Source organism: Lithobates pipiens, unplaced genomic scaffold, assembly GCF_037356315.1.
Source record: "Lithobates pipiens isolate NorthernLeopardFrog02 unplaced genomic scaffold, aLitPip1_a1.2 Scaffold_13, whole genome shotgun sequence".
NCBI lineage: Eukaryota > Metazoa > Chordata > Amphibia > Anura > Ranidae > Lithobates > Lithobates pipiens.
The window spans coordinates 8,207,618-8,225,668 of NW_027507718.1; the positions used below are offsets into that span (position 1 = coordinate 8,207,618).

Here is an 18,051-nt window from a genome sequence, read left to right on the forward strand (position 1 = left end):
GTACGGACTGGGGGACAGTTTGGTGTTCTGATCAGGGACAGTCTGCAAATCACTTGCTACTAGGTCCACAAAGGTCCTTTTATAGGTGTACAGTATATAGGGTTGTACACGTATAATATACTTTCTTTCAAATATAGAAAGCATATTATAGTGCACTGCATGCAGTGCTGCTGACCAATTCTGCAGCTGTCGTTTCTCAGTGTAGGGAGGGACAGTTTGGTTTTTGAAGTCGGGATAGTCTGCAATTCACTAGCTACTAGCTAGCTACTATTAGGTCCACAAAGGTCCTTTTAAGGAATGGTATAGGTGTACTATTTGGTGTGCAGTATATAGTGGTGTAATACACGTATAAAATACTTGCACATATAGAAAGCATAATATAGTGCATTTCCACTGTGCAGCATTGTGACTGCTGAGCGGTTCAGCAGCGATACTACAAAGAGTGACAAACGCAATTAAAAAAAAAAAGTATTATAACTGGTGTGATAGACCAGTAGCCCCCAAAAAGGACACATTGAAGCGGGGTGTTATATACCTTCTTCCACATACATAGAAGGTGCGTGCGATTACGTCAAAGGACGCACCAGACTTGGTTGAGTGGCTCACTCAGCCTTAATCTTCTGCACCCTCCTCATCCTCTCGATCGGCACCCTCTTCTTCACTCTCTGCTGTGTGCACTCCCAAAGACACTACCACCAGCACCAACACCAACATATACCTTCCGCATGAGTCACAGGAATTATTTTCTGATCCATCACAAGACATTGCCGATGCACAGCCACTCTTGGCATTGGATCAGGAAGAGGAGGTAGCAACAACCGCCACTCAGCAGTCTGATGACAGTACCCAGATGAGCCCAAGGAGGAGGTTGGTCCCCGGTGTTGCTGCCTACTCCGAGATCTCTAATTATAGCAGTGGGGAAGGTGACGTCGATGATGACGTGTCTAGTGATGTCACGTGGGTGCCCACAAGAGAGGAAGAGGAGGGGAGTTCAGAGGGAGACATGGATCAGCAGATAGGGAGGAGAGGCAGGCAGAACTTAGATTGCACAGGAGGGACAAAGCAGACTGCTAATGTATCAGGAGCGAGGCATCAACCATGTACGGTCACATCTGGCACTCCCAGGACGCCGGCATATGGCTCCGCAGTGTGGGTTTTTTTTTTTTAACGTATCTGCTGCTGACAATAGTGTTGCCATCTGCAGCCTTTGCAGTCAATGCATAAGTCGCGGTAAGCCCAACACTCACCTAGGGATGACCGCCTTAAGAAGGCACATGAGCTGCCATCACCGAGCCCAGTGGGAGCAACGGAACCCACAAAGCCACACTCCAGGCTCTCACCATCCAGCCTCGTCTTCTACTTCTCCTTCTCCTCTATCCTCACAATTGTCCTCCACTCCACCTTCCATCATGCCATCCTCACGTTTTTCTGGAAAAAGGCCGGCTTCCGTGGGCCAAATGTTCGAGCGTAAAAAAAATGATGATGCCGGATAACCCTCTTGCCCAACGGTTGACCGATGGCTTGTCAGAACTGATAGCCCGCCAACTACTGCCATATAAACTGGTGGACTCGGAGGCCTTTCAAAAATTTGTGGCCAATGGAACACCACAATGGAAGGTCCCAGGAAGGAAGTATTTCTCACAGAAGGGCATCCCAGCGCTATATGGCTATGTTCAGCGGCAAGTGAATGTATCTCTGGCACACAGTGTCGGTGCCAAGATACATCTAACCACAGACACGTGGTCTAGCAAACGGGGGCAGGGAAGGTATATCACTTTTACTGCCCACTGGGTGAACCTTCTGACGGCCGTCAAGCATGTAACCCGTGGCACCCGTGTAGATTTGGTTTTACTGCCATGGATTGCATGCAGGCCTGCCTCTTCTTCTCCTCCTCCTACTACATCCTCCTCCCTCTCCTCCTCGGCTGACTCCTCCTTTTCCGCTGCGCCGCCCAAGCTCCCCAGAACCTATTCGACATGCCAGGTGAGACATTGCCATGCTGTGCTGCGTCTGTTGTGCCTGGAAGCCAAGAGCCCCACTGGCTTTGCACTCCTTTCAGCTTTGCGTTCACAGGCAGATCAGTGGCTAACACCTACCAATTTGACAGTTGGTAAAGTGTGTGGTGACAACGGTGCCAATCTGCTTAGAGCATTGAAACAGGGCAAAATTACGCACGTGCCATGCATGGCACACGTCTTAAACTTGGTCATGCAGCGATTCGTTGTCAAATACCCTAGGGTCCAGGACATCAAGCAAGGAAAATCTTGGCCCATTTCAGAAGATCTTACACAGCCATGGCTCGCCCTGGCTGACATTCAGCGGTGACACAATCTACCGGTCAGACGTCTTATTTGCGATTGCCAGACGCGATGGAACTCAACCTTCTATATGCTTGATAGGCTGCTCCAGCAGAAACGTGCAGTTAACGACTACCTGTATGAACTCTGCGGCAGAAAAGGTTCTGGGGAGCTTGTTTTTTTTTCACAGAGCCAGTGGCTGCTCATGCGCGACGCATGCAGACTTCTGTGGCCATTTGATGAGATCACCAAACTGGTCAGTCGCAGCCATGGTACCATCAGTGACATGGTACCTTATGCCTTCTTTATGGAGCGTGCATTGCGTCGTGTCATTGATCAAGACGTGGAGGAGCAGGAGCAAGAAGATGAGGAAGTCGCAATGCTGGATGAATTCCCAGGGGGGGCTACTCTATCTGAGACGAGTCAACAACAGGAGTTAAAGAGGTGAAGAGGAGTCAGAGGAGGATGGTGCCGGGGCGGATGAGGAGGAGCAAGAAGAGCATTCTTTAAACCTTTCTGGGATCCTTGTTGTTGTGTGTGGATGGGGAGAGAACGAGAACGACAACATTATCCTGGATGATGAGCAGGAGCCAGGCCACCACACCACTTCCAGTTTAGTGCAAATGGGGGCCTTCATGCTCCAGTGTTTTAACAGGGACCCCCGTATAAAAAGCATAAAGGTCAAAGACCAGTACTGGGTGGCTATGTACTTAGACCCCCGGTACAAACACAAAATGGTGGAAATGTTACCACCGTCACAGAGGGCTGTCAGAATGGAACACTTACAGGCCTTGCTTCGAGAAATGCTGCATTCTGCTTTTGCGTGCACTGGCAGAGGAGGAATTCCCACTCCCAGAGAAAGAGTTGTGGGTACCAATCCAACAGCGCCTGCAAGAAGAGGGCGGTTTGAAGATGTGTTGGTGACTTCTGATATGAGGTCATTCTTTCAGCCGACCCATCGACAGGTGTCATCCGGATCCAGCATCAGGGAACGCCGAGACCGACAGGTGTCGGACTACATCAGGTTAACGGCCAATGTGGACGCTCTTAGGAGTGATGAACCCCTGGACTACTGGGTGGGCAGGCTTGACCTCTGGCCAGAGCTTGCCCAATTTGCAATGGAACTGTTGGCTTGCCCCTCATCCAGTGTCCTGTCCGAAAGGACGTTCAGCGCAGCAGGGGGAATCGTGACCGTTAAGCGCACTCGCCTAGCTCACGACAGTGTTGACTGCCTCACATTTATAAAAATGAATGAGGCATGGATCTCGGAGGAATTCAACACATGTGACCAGTAGACCATGTATATGCATAACTCTATAAACGATTTATTTAATCGAGCACACAGACCTTTTTTCTACCTTTGGCTCACTTCCTTGTACAAAAAAAGCACACCGTACTATATACATGTACCCTCCTGTTTGAAGAGGTTGAGCGGTGTCATATTTTTGGGTCCCGCAGTGAGTTGCTGGTATCAGTGCTGCTGTCAGTGCTCTCTATCTCGGTGCTAGTATCAGTGCTCTCTATCACGGTGCTGGTGTGGTGTCAGTGCTCTCTATCTCAGTGCTGATGTGGTCTCAGTGCTCTCTATCACGGTGCTGGTGTGGTGTCAGTGCTCTCTATCTCAGTGCTGGTGTAGTCTCATTGCTCTCTATTTCGGTGCTGGTGTGGTCTCAGTGCTCTCTATCACGGTGCTGGTGTGGTGTCAGTGCTTTCTATCTCGGTGCTGGTGTGGTGTCAGTGCTCTCTATCTCGGTGCTGGTGTGGTGTCAGTGCTCTCTATCTCGGTGCTGGTGTGGTGTCAGTGCTCTCTATCTCGGTGCTGGTGTGGTGTCAGTGCCCTCTATCATGGTGCTGGTGTCAGTGCTCTCTATCTCGGTGCTGGTGTGGTGTCAGTGCTCTCTATCACGGTGCTGGTGTGGTGTCAGTGCTCTCTATCTGGGTGCTGGTGTGGTGTCAGTGCTCTCTATCTCGGTGCTGGTGTGGTGTCAGTGCTCTCTATCTCGGTGCTGGTGTGGTCTCAGTGCTCTCTATCACGGTGCTGGTGTCAGTGCTCTCTCTCTATCTCAGTGCTGGTGTGGTGTCAGTGCTCTCTATCTCGGTGCTGGTGTGGTCTCAGTGCTCTCTATCACGGTGCTGGTGTCAGTGCTCTCTCTCTCTATCCCGCTGCTGGTGTGGTCTCAGTGCTCTCCATTTCGGTGCTGGTGTGGTGTCAGTGCTCTCTATCTCGCTGCTGGTGTCAGTGCTCTCTCTCTATCATGGTGCTGGTGTCAGTGCTCTCTATCACGGTGCTGATGTCAGTGCTCGGTCTCTATTGCGGTGCTGGTTTCAGACAGTGAGGGAGATAGCAGCGGAGAAGCCAATCAGCAGGCAGTGCCAGCACCATGGCTGAGGATCAGCACTGGACTGGCACCTCTGGACCACCACAGTGGAGCCCTGCATAGGTGGGGGTAAGAGCCGGGTAGAGGGAGGGGCTCAAGCACAGGTTGGCACACTGGGACACTGGCACAGGACTGCGTGCGCTGCCCTGACTGTGGCACTGATCATCTCCTGCACCTCCTCCTGCGCCTCTCCTCCATGGCCTTCATGTGCTCCTGAATTGTCAAAATTTGACAGATAAAAAAAGAATGCTTGTCGTTGTCGATCCCAGATTCACTTAATACTTTTGTTATGTCAGTGGCCATGTGGTGGGACAAACTTTTGGCCGCGTTCGTGAAACGCCCCGTCGGAAGTTCATCCATCACTACTAGGCATATCTATATAGAAACTAGTACGCAAAACCTCATCAATGAGTCCACAGTAGACAGCATATGGCAAGAGGAACTGCAGTCTGTGCACATAATTTGTAATAAAAACATCTTTACCATTCTGAAGCTTCCCTCCAACCACTTTGCATATTATTTTATATATACTGTGATTCTGTACTTGCCAAATATGCTGCAGAAATCTCCCTCCACTAAGTCTGGCTGCAGCCATTTTAACTGACACACAGAGGCACACCTCCAGCTCTGCAGTTTTCATTGGCCCTATTATGACTCACCCCTTCTCTTCCTGTCAAGCTCTCAGGGGAGTGAGAAAGAGAGCTGTGCATGATGTCATAAGCCTAGGCTAATGACCAGAAAAGAAACATGAAGTGGGCTGTATAAGGTATTTACTGGCATAAAAAAATGTTTTACTATCCAAAGTTAAAACAACAAAGGCAGAATATTTAATAGATGGAAAATTAAAAAAATGATCGAAGGTCCGCTTTGAACAAGCCATAGCTGCCTCTGCCAGAATGTCCACACCCCACTTGTTTTCTGCCACATGAAGTGTGTCAGGCAATTCTGGTTTTAGACCATGATTACAGTCATGAGAAAGTGAGGCGTTGCTGCAAACTCCCACTGATTTCAGAAGTGGCGATAGTCTCAGACATAGTGGAAATAAATTCTGTCTTTGACAGGTCACATGTTGTGCATCTGTTTAGAGGGGGGAGAAAGGATTTCTTGGCCCATAGAGAAGAAGACCAGAGGAGAAAGGCCCACGTCACATGGTCCAGACAAATCAGGTTGTCCAGGGAAGTTAGCCATCTGTCCCATCTGTATAGGATTTCCCTATGCAGAACTCTTGTATGGAATTCTGCATATGGAACCGCCTCAAATGAGAGTGGCTGCATGCAAGCAGGAAGGACCAATTGGATAGGAGCAGTCATAGTTACATAGTAGGTGAGGTTGAAAAAAGACACAAGTCCATAAAGTTCAACCTATGTGTGTGATTATATGTCAGTATTACATTGTATATCCCTGTATGTTGCGGTCGTTCAGGTGTTTATCTAATAGTTTCTTGAAACTAAATCGATGCTCCCCGCTGAGACCACCGCCTGTGGTAGGGAATTCCACATCCTTGCCGCTCTTACAGTAAAGAACCCTCTACGCAGTCTAAGGTTAAACCTCCTTTCTTCTAATCTTAACCTCCCTGGCGGTATGATTAATTCTGGTTTTAGGTGCTGAAAGCGGTACAATTATTTTGCATGGAAATTTGGCGTTTTATATTGTAGTCCTGTAATTCTTAGGAATAACTCTCTTAAATCTGTTCAAACCAGAGTCTAGCAGACATCCCGGGTATGATAAAGTTTATAATATAATAATAATAAAAATTATTCAATAATGTAATCAAATCCAAAAACACTGAAATTTGCTCATTTGCAGAATTGTCGCTGTCATTAGATTTAGTGTTTGATGACGAATTTCCCCACAAATCGCTGTCTCTCAATTCTGCAAGTGATTCTAATTTATTATCGCTGTTTTCTAGTTGGTCTAAAATCACTTTTGACATAAAGGGACACTTTTTGGTTGCTATGGGCAATCTCCAAATTCCAGGCAGAAAAAACTGTATTTATAATATAAAAGTGCATGCAGGGCACTGCACAGACCACTAGGGACAAAGGGGGTGTGTAATTTTTTTATACAGTACTGTAATCTGTAAGATTACAGTGCTGTGTGTGTTTTGTGTATTTAAACTTTTTTGAATTTGGCGCCGATCTCCGCTCCCGTGCGCCGTAACGTCGCAGGGAACGGAGCTCGGCGGCATTCGGGCACTGTGTGAATCGAGCAGAGGACAGCTCGCTCACACAGCGCGGAGGACATCGCTGGATCCAGGGGACAAGGTAAGTAACCTCTCCCTGTATCCAGCGATGCGATCCGGAGTCTGGCTCGGGGTTACCCCTTATCATAGTAAAATCCTAACCCGAGCCAGACTCGGGATTACCACCAGGGAGGTTAATGAGTGGCCACGTATCTTATTAAACTCCCTTCCACTGAAATGTTATCTCTCTTTTGTGGGGTAACTAGTATGGCATTTGTAAAGTAAAATCAAATCCCCTCTCAAGCGTCTCTTCTCCAGAATAAGAATAATGCCGCGTACACACGGGCGGACTGTATGGCCTACTTAGTCCGTCGAAACACATTTCAGCGGACAGTCCGCTCGTGTGTGGGCTTCAGCTGACTTTTTCAGCGTGCAGTCTGGCGTACTAAGTATTTCGGATTTTTCGAAATTCTGTCCGTCATACTTTGGTTTCAGCGGACAATCCGCTCGTCAGTAGGCTAGTTCGACGGACTAAGAATGGCGCATGCTCAGAAAGGATTTACATGGCCGAAGGGTGCATTGCTGTGTATTGGACTTCCTATTTCTAGTCCCGTCGTACGTGCTGTACACGTCATCGCGCAAGCTTTCGACGGACTGTTTGTGCATCCGTGTGTGGTCAAGTCCGTTTATTCGAAAGTATGACGGACTGTCCGTCGGATTGTATGACGGACTAAGTAGGCCATACAGTCCGCCCGTGTGTACGTGGCTTAAGAGAATAAGTTCAGTGCTCATAACCTTTCTTCATAACTAATATCCTCCATTCCCTTTATTAGCTTTGTTGCCCTTCTCTGTACTTGCTCCATTCCAGTACATCCTTCCTGAGGACTGGTGCCAAGAACTGAACAGCATACTCTAGGTGCGGCTGGACCAGAGTCTTGTAAAGCAGGAGAATTATCGTTTTATCTCTGGAATTAATCCCCCTTTTAATGCATGCCAATATTCTGTTTGCTTTGTTAGCAGCAGCTTGGCATTACATGCCATTGCTGAGCCTATCTACTAGGACTCTTTCGCTCTTGCAAAGAATTTACTTTTCAGTTTATGTTTTGTAGAAGGTGAGCAGTTTTCTACTTGGGGGTATATCTATAAAACAAAATGCATGGCTATTCACTTCGTGAAAGTGCATATAGATTTTTTGGTCATCGCAAATGGGGCAAAAAAAACAAAAAAAAAACAAACAAGCAAACATTATTAGGCCACAGTGGTGTAGTGGGTAGCAGTCTCCCCTAGCAGAATAAAGGGTTGCTGGTTCGAATCCCAACCATGACAGTACCTGCCTGGAGTTTGCATGTTCTCCCTGCACCTGTGTGGGTTTCTTCTGGGTACTCCGGTTTCCTCCCACACTCCAAAGCATGGCTTCTGTCTAAATGGGCCTTAGAATATGAATGTGAGTTAGGGACCCTAGACTGTAAGCTCCTTGAGGGTAGGGAACAATGTAAAATGTATATGTAAATTGATGGCGTTATACAAGTACCTAAATAATAATAATATAGCATTACTACTATATGGTTACAGAGTTAGAGAATAAGTAGACATGTATTTTTTGAATATCCTTTTGTCCTGGCCTTTAAACACAGTTTTATAGTGAACATCTGGCTTTGCTGGCTCAAAGTACATTGCCTGTCTATAGCCAGAGACTATGAATAGATCTCAAAAGGGACGTAATGCTTCTCAAATACTTAATGACCATGAGTTGTACCTTTCCTGAATTTAAATCAACCAATTCTAGGATCAATAAGAGCGGTACAAACAAGTGTAACCCCTGTTTTTACCATAAACTGTTGGACAGGTCAGTTTGGTTGGTCACAGGCTGGTCGGTAAGTTGAGCTTGGAGACTTCTTTGTTTTTTTCTATATGCGTTGCCCTTCCAATGCTCCTTGCTGCAGTGACAGGTTATAGGTGGGGGCAGTAACCACTTGTTTGTACTAAGAATTATATTGGCCAGGCAATGCACTGACACACTTTTGCTGCCACAGTGCTATGGGCTGGGTGTTCAGTGTGCCCCCGTGCCTTTAAGGAGGGGTGGACTTCCTCCAGGTTTATCTGCCCTACACCTGTTCATTTTAATGCATGCGATTCCATTGTTGGTAACTCATAGAAATTAAAGTTTAGGTCCACAGAAAATGGGGTGCCTTGCTGGGGCTCTGTGGCTTACGCATGTATTTGCAAATGTGTGCAACTAAACCCCTGTTTTTAATGCATACTGTTGGACAAGTCAATTCAGTTGGTCGCAGGCTGGTTGGTAAGTTGAGCTTGGAAATGTCTTTGTTTTTTTTACGATCAATAAGAGTAGCATACATTTTAGATCTCTGATATTGATATGTATTAGTGGTGGTAAAAAGTGTACAGCTCTCCACTATCATTGAACATTTTCTTGGTTGTTCTTCTGCAATGAAAGTTTCTTCTATAAGGTCAGCACAATTCAGAAAAAGCAGACCTTTTCATTTACACTCATTATTCCCCATCAGAAGTTACACTTCTACTGCTGTCAAGTTCTTGTAACTCTTTGTTAATCACTTGGACTTTTTCCGAAAGCAAGTGCCATTTTGCAAAACCTCAGCAATATATTTCAGTACACTGTAATTGGTTTCTAATAGTACTCCACTTATAATCCCTAAACTCCAAATTGTCCTTAGCAGTTTAAGCTGCTTCCTAGTACCTTGATCCTGAAAGGCATTTTCCTGAATTGTCATGAAATCTAGATAAAGTTTGTTCAACAGACTAGATCATGGAAACTATGTACCTTAAATTATAATATTACTTCAATTGAAGGAATACACGCCAATCATCTGACATCTCTCCTACAAAAGGAAAGCAATTTTAAAAAGACTGTCACCAAAATAATACTGTATAGTAAAGGGCTCCCTGCATAGATTACACTTAATAGGCAACTCTCCTGCTGCTTGTGCCACTACCCTATGCAGTTGTTAAGAGAAACCATTGGCTGAAGATCCGACAGATCTGACAGAAACGCTTCCAAGAGTGTGGATTTAATGGTTCCAAACTGGACACTGCGATTTATCCTGCTACCCGTTCCATCACTACAGGAGGCAATATTGACATAGAAGCCGACGGATCGAAACATCAAGCACAGTAGGAGACCAGAAATGTAACACTCTTGAAAGTTTTGGATTCTGCAGAATCTTCAGCTGCCAGTTTCTCTTGCAGAGTTCTGGGGTGTGAGCAGCTAGAGAGTTGAGTGTTCAATGCCTTATTTGCAAGAAGCTCTTTATTGTAAAATGTATTTTAGTGACAGAGTAACTTTAAGCAAATAAATTGCCTCCTACACACATCTTGATTTTTTTAGTTTTATGTTTATTTAGATAGGACTGGGTATAGGTTCCTTGAAGTGCCATTCAAGGGTGACTACTGCTCTGCAAGATGTGAGCTACTTGTTTCTTTGGAAGCCCAGATCCTGAATCTAGAGAATGAAGTGGCAACACTGCGAAGGCTCAACAACCTGGAAAGGAGTTTGGACATTAAACAGCAGATGCTGGCTGGGACCAGTACAAAGGAGTAGGGATATGGAAGTGCAGGGTCTAGAGTTAGGAAGAGCCTTAGAGAGGCTAGTCCTGATTTGTTAGATCCAAATAAATATCACAAATGGCATGATGTTGGGGATATCAGCTCACGGGTAGCGTTGCTGGAGCAGACTTTCTCCCCTAGCTGCCAGAGAAATTACTGCTCTCGTGAGTATGGGGGCAGTACTGGTTGCAGATACTGGTGGTAGGGGATAAGCAGATACTGGTGGTAGGGGACTCAATAATTAGAACGACAGATGGGACAATCTGTCACAAAATGTCTGATCTCCAAACAGTATGTTTTTTACCAGGTGCTCAGGTTTGGCACATAGTGGATCGGATAGACAGATTGTTGGGGGGGCTGGAAGGTACCTAGCTGTCATGGTGCACCTTGGTACCAATGACAAAGTTATAGGAAGATGGAGCACCCTAAAAAATTATTTCAGGGACTTAGGGAGCTATATTGAAAAAGGGACCTCCCGGGTGGTATTCTCAGAAAGACTGCCTGTACCTCGAGCCACCCCAGATAGGCAGCAGGAGATTAGGGAACCTAACAAGTGCCTGATTAACTCGTGCAGGGAGGAGGGTTTTGGGTTCCTGGAGAACTGGGCTTACTTTTCAGTCGGTTACAGGCTCTATAGCAGGGACAGACTGCACCTAAACGGGGAGGGTGTAGTCTTGCTGGGGGAAAAAATTGCCAAAAAGTTATAAGAACTTTTAAACTAGTGAACGAATGGCAGAAAGTGTGACTGTGGTCAATTTAACTGGGGTACCTAAAACCAACATGCGTAGGCTGGCAGAATCCTACCGCAGCCTTGGAACAAACAGGGATAAAACAATATGTGTCCATACAGACCTAAAAGGCATGTTCACTAAAGCCCCATAAACACTATCAGATTTTCTGCTGAGTTTTTCCTTCAGATTTACCAAAACCTTATAATATGAGGTCAATTCTTGAGGAGTTTCAATGTGTATGCAATCAGGCAGGCCCTTACACTACATGGTTTTGGTAAATCTGAAGGAAAAACTCATAGTGTGTATGGGGCTTTAGGGAGTCTGGTGAACCAAATGGAGGAACTGGAACAACTGATGTATGAGGTGGATTTTGACTTTGGGAGTAACAGAGACTCGGTTTGAAAATATACATGCCTGGCTTATGACTGTCCAGGGCTATTCTATCAAAGGGACAAGGTAGGTAGAAGAGGGGGAGGAGTGTGCGTGTATGTTAAGAGTGATTTGTTGGGGAATATGAAGTATGTGACATTACTAACGGGACAATGGAAGGGTGCAATCCTTGTAGTTGTAACTTCAAAAGGGAAGAACAAAATGGGAAATAGTGGGGTTATGCTACCGGCCCCTACCCTGAAGGATGAAGAGGAGACTGATCTCCTTCACAGTTAGAAATGGCAGTGAGGCAGGACAATTTGGGGGACATTAATTATCCAAATATCGACAGGGCAGATGGAGCTGCTCACTCTTCTAAGACTCAGCACTTCTTAAATGTCTTGAGGGACAATTTTATGTGTCAGTTGGTGAATGCCCCAACTAGGAACAAGGATAGATCTACTAATCACAAACAACCCAGAGCTGATAGCAAATGTGGACGTAAGGGATGACTTAGGAAATAGTGATCAGAGGGCAATTACATTCACGGAGAGGCACAGGAAAAGCAGAGACGATGGTAGGGCAAATACATTAAATTACAAAAGAGCAAAATTTATCAAACTGCGCTTCCATACTTTATGACATGAAATGGGAAGATAATCTTGAAACAACATACATAGAGGAAAAGTGGAAGTGCTTTATGAACATTTTAGGTAATGGCACTAGCCAGTATATTCCAATGGGCAACACATATAAAAGAAATGAGGCTAAACATGGGTGGCTAAATCCAAGTGTAAAAAGACACACTAAAAAGAAAAACTTTACTTTAACCACTTTCAGACCAGACCATTTTGCTGGCTTAAGACTAGACCACTTTTTGCAATTCGGCACTGCGTCGCTTTAACTGACAATTACGCGGTCGTGCGACGTGGCTCCCAAACAAAATCAATGTCCTTTTTTTCCCCACAAATCTTTTGGTGGTATTTGATCACCCCTGTGGTTTTTATTTTTTCTGCTATAAACAAAAAAAGAGCGACAATTTTGAAAAAAACACATTATTTTTTACTTTTAGTTATAATAAATACCCCCCAAAATATATAAAAAATAATTTTTTTCCCTCAGTTTAGGCCGATACGTATTCTTCTACATATTTTTGGTAGAAAAAAATCGTAATAATCGATTATTGATTGGATTCCACAAAATGTATAGCGTTTACAAAATGGGGAATAGTTTTATGGCATTTTTATTAATATTTTGATGAGCGATTTTTATTGTGACTGCGACATTATGACGGAAACATCAGACATTTTTGACACATTTTTGGGACCATTGTCATTTATACAGCAATCAGTGCTATACAAATGCACCGATTCCTGGGTAAATGACACTGGCAGTGAAGGGGTTAACCAGGGGATAGCAGTGTAGGGGTTAAGTGTTCCTAGGGGCATGTTACTAACTGTGGGGGGGCTGGGCTGTGTGTTAGTCAACACTGATCTCTGCTCCAATCATATGGAGCAGAGATCAGCATCACTTGTTGCTAGGCAGAACGGGGAGATGTTGTTTACAACGGCATCTCCCCGTTCAGCCTCCCCGTAGGACGATCGCGGGTATCCCCACGGCAATCGAGTCCACGGGACCCGTGACCGGGCTTACGGGGGTCCCGACCGGCACGTGAGCGCGCTGCTGGCGGCGAGTACGCGATGGCAGGGTGGCAAATAAAAATGGATGTACCTGTACGCTAATTTGCCTGCCCGTGCCATTCTGCCGACGTACATTGTCGTGCACCGGTCAGGAAGTGGTTAAGAAATATAAGGCTGAGGGTGCACCATCAACATTCCAGCACTACAAAGAATGCAATAAGAAATGTAAGAGCGCAATAAGGACAGCAAAAATAGACAATGCAAGGTGCATATCAGAGGAGAGTAAAAAGAACCCCAAACATTTTTTTTAAATAAAAAAAAAGCAAAGTCAGAGCATATTGGCCCCATAAAGCATGATCAAGGGAAGTTGGTTCCAAGTGACAAGGAGAAGGCAACTGCATTAAATACATTCTTGCCCTCAGCTTACATACGTGCGCATGCTCGCGCTCACGAGCGACAGCGGAATTGCAGGATGCTGGTGCGCATGCGCAATGGACTGCATGCACGTGCAGGAGAGCGCCCATAACTCCAGTTTGAGACAGATGGCCTATTTAAAGGGTGCCCTGACTCACAAACAGTGCTGACTGGTATTCAGATGTGTCATGACCTTCTGATTCCTGTTGTACTCTGCCTGATACCTGTTGCTGAACCCAGCTTTCCCTGACTTTGCCTCTGGACTCTGATACATTACTGATTACCGGTTCCTGATCTTGGCTTCCATTAGACCTTGCTTCTGCTCATGCCTTTGTATTTTGCTGCCCGCCTGCTACCGAACCCGGCTATCCTTGAGACCCTGCCCCTGCTCTTCACCTGGCTCAAGCACTGCTTGTTGTCCTGCCTGTGCCACCGAGCCTACAACTTCATCTGCAAGTACTGCAAGCAACACCTATAGGCACTCGTGTTCCTCCTGGCCCTAGCCACCATCTGTTCCACCTTCAGTGGGGCTTGGGCTGGAGATACAAGGGAGGCCGACCTCGCCATATCAGACTCCTACCAGGTACGTGGCAGCCGGTGGATGTAGTGTATCTAGACTTCGCCACAGCGTCCCATAAACACTTAATCCACAAACTCTGTTGGCATTGACAATAGTGTATGTACCTGGATAGAAAACTGGTTACAGGAGCGTGTCCAAAGGGTGATGATAAATAGCGTATCTTTTGAATGGTCTGCAGTTATAAGTGGGGTACCCCATGGCTACGTCCTGGTACAAATCCTGTTCAATTTGTTCATAAATGATATAGATATAGAGGTTAGTATAAAAAAGTTTAAGCTCAGCGTTTGCTGATGATACAAAGCTAAGCAGGAAAATAGCTCTACAGGAATACCTTGATAAAATAGAGGGATGGGCAAACACATGGAAAATGAGGTTTAATGTAGGGTAATGTAAAGTAATGCACTTGGAGGCTAAATGAATATGAATGCAAGTTACACGCTAGGGGGAGAACCTCTGGGTGAATCGAGGATGGAAAAAGGTCTGGGGATGTAATGCCAAACTGCAGCAAGCAAGGCCAGTGGAATATTAGCAGTCATTCAAAAGGGCATTTAAAATTGGAATGGAACTGGAGAGAGTCCGGAGAGGAGCAACAAAACAAAAAACAGGGCTCAAGAATCACAGTTATGAAGAACATTTACAAACATTAAACATATTCTCCCTGGAGAAGAGACACCTAAGAGGAGGCACGATAGCCATATACAAATATCTTAATGGTGACTCCAGCATAGGGAGGAAACTATTCAGTCTCAGGTCACACGGCCACTTAATGAAGTTGGGTGAGAAGCTGTTCAAGCTGCGTAAGGTTTTTTTTTACTGTTAGAGTAGTAAGGGTGTGGAACTCCCTTTCACAATTGGTGGTTTCAGCAGGTAATGTTGCTAATTTCAAAAAACTCTTAGCTGGGCATATTATTGAACACAATACACAGGGATATAGAAAGTGGCAGAGACATAATTCATACACACACCCACACAGGTTGAACTGGATGGACTGGTGTCTTTATTTAACCTTACCAACTATGTGACTATGTTAATTTAGATTGGACTGGATAACCTGCCAATTCTTTAGGACCCATTCACACTATGTGCGGTTACCAGTGTTTCTCTTAATGGATAAATGCAGGTAACTGCAATGACACACAGAAAACAACAATTCAGACCAGAGCAAAGTGTTTCACTGCATTCCAGAGCTGTGCAGTATTATGCAACATGTGTGCATAAAACTGGACCAATCTTGATGGCCATCGCCTTATCCGAAATCTCTGCAAAAAAATTATGGAAAATGCGTTTGAGAGGTGATGATGTAACCATTTTTACAGGATGTACACGGCAAAGAACATATGTAGATTTACACCGTAAAGAGCTCCATTGGAAAGTACACAACTTGTCTTCTCCTCTACAGTCTTACGTATTCTTGGCTGGTGATGGACCAATCTGACACACCTTTGCAAATTGGTCAATGAACGCAATCATGCAAAGGCTACAAAGCTAATGTGACCCTCAAACAAATGCATATTTCATCTTGGCTGTTTAATATAGACAACCTGCAGCTTGTTGGTGCCATCCTATTCACTGGGTGATGATTATTAGAGAAGAACCAAAAAGGCATTTTTCTGACACAAAAATGTGTGTAGGTACTTTTTTACTCTGTAGGGTTGTAAAGGCCCTCTTACTCATTAGGCCACAATAGGGACACACTGTCAGGATCATTGATGAAACAACTTTAATGAAGTGCCTGAAATTCCAAAACCAATTTAAAATAAAAACAGATTCCTAATAAATCCCTATATTTGACCCGTGCTAAACTTCTATCATTATCCGGTCATTAAGTTACATTCCAAAGTCATGTCCCAAAATAGAAAAAACTGGGCTAGTGATTTTTTAAATTACCTGTGGCATCCCAGGAGTGTCAAGCCAGATTTTGTATATGAGTTCAACAGAGAGCCCGTGTCTGCAAGAGAAAAAAAAATAAAAAATAGATGAGGCACAAATCTTTTTTTCCCTACATATTATATAACCTTCATCCTAGGCCACCCTGGTCCATCAATGATTTACATAATACATTTGGACTAAAAGCTGCTGGAATGCAGTGGAAATGTATTATAGAGATTTTAGTAATTTCAGCCCTAACACACAAATGTTCACATTTTAGTTACAGGCCTACTGACTTGGCAGCAACTTTTGTTGTTTATGATGGATGCCAATGTCATATGTTTATTGATGTTTTTGGGAACAACCAAGTTTTTTGGGGAAAGTAGTTTTCAACTGTTATTCCTTATACTGTATGCTTTAAAGGCCCAACGATAGACAAGCAAATAGAAAATACCAAAGTATTCTAGGTTTTGTCCTATTTATTAGAACAGTAAAATTGTATTTCAGCTAGATAGCACATTTACAAATCAAAAAAGGGTATTTTGGCTCTTAATACTGACATTATTCTCTTGATTGTGGCATGCCTAGTAGGTGTAGAGAAAACAAATCTGGCTAAATATAATTACAAATAATTTACCTTAAAAAACAGGTCCTGTCCATTTACATTTGTATTTGGCTGTCTGGCTGGAAGTCTGCTTTAACTCAATTCTAAAGGCATGTGCGATGTACGGATATAGCAGCGAAAGGGTTAATCAGGGCTCAGAGTTGTTCTCACTTCAATCTGAATTGTGAGACTTCAGATTACCACCCACTGTTTTTCAGAGCTGAGAGATCCTGTGTAAATTCTGGACTTTGAACTGATGTAGAGGACAGGTGGCTACAGATAAACAGATACAACTTATGCAGGAGGATTAGTTTCATTTCTGTGTATCCTCTGATGCTAGTCACCTCACTGGATTTACGTGAGGGTCTTCAACCACTTTCGGTATGCAAAAAAAACCTTTATAATACAATTAAAACACAGTGTATCCTTTTACTATTGAATTTGAAAGTTATCATGAAGCTTTTGTAATATTTTATATTTTAGGTTATGCCAGGTTTTCAGAACATAGCAGAAAAACTGGATGATACATAAAAAAAGTGATATTTATTGCCAAAATTCAAACTCTGTCCTCAATATTCTGAAACCTTTCCATCAGCATTGTTAGGGCTGTTTGAGCTAAGTGTCAGATATTTTTACTAAAAACTGACAAGAAATGTATATTTTCAGACATTCACGTCTTATTAATCTTGAAATATTTTGATAGTTGTGAAAAGAGCAGCTGTAGTGTTCAGAGATAGACAAAAATTCAGGTCAGACAATGTTCTTCAGATAAATCAACCCAACAGATGGGTGTTAACAAAAAAGGCCTGTAACATACAGTACTGTATATACGTACAAAGTACTTCTACACATATATATATATATATATATATACACACAAAAACAAACGTTTGCTTTTCCATAATTAGATATCCAGCACTGTTGTTAGCCTGGTTTGTATAACAGCATATAAATATGCTGGAGTGCATAATGCTGAGAGTCCAGAGTTCAGGAGTGTGGATCACACAGCCTGCAGGGCTCGGAAGTGCAGATTGCAGGGCTCAGGCGCACATAATACAGATTGCAGGGGTCATAAATATATAACCCACATAGTGCAGAGGTCTTCCTTTGCATTCATAGTAAGTTCAGCCTTTATATTATATGCTTGTATCCTTGCATTTTCACATGTCTTTAAAACCCCATTGTGGTTGGAAATGGTCCTGAAAGAATGACTCACTATATAGACAGTTCTTTTGTCAAACATAATAAAATACTATGACTCTGACTCACTAAACTGCAAAGTTAAAATGTTTTCATGCAAAAAAAAAAAAAAAAATTTTTACTTTGCAAATGCAATAGTGCCTGATTTGAGAAAGGCTTTCCACACACCAATATGCAAAGTTGTGGACGTTTCTCTGCCAATAAA

The 18,051-nt window shown here is 44.1% G+C and overlaps 1 protein-coding gene across 2 annotated transcripts in view; it reads right to left on the reverse strand.

The window, feature by feature from the left end:
* Nucleotides 1-18,051, reverse strand: part of AOPEP (aminopeptidase O (putative)) — a 613,303-nt gene that overhangs the window by 240,937 nt on the left and 354,315 nt on the right. For both annotated transcript variants that reach the window (XM_077474816.1, XM_077474818.1), the window contains exon 12: nucleotides 16,061-16,121. In XM_077474816.1, coding sequence (XP_077330942.1) covers nucleotides 16,061-16,121 — 61 coding nt within the window. The remainder of the gene's footprint in view (nucleotides 1-16,060; nucleotides 16,122-18,051) is intronic.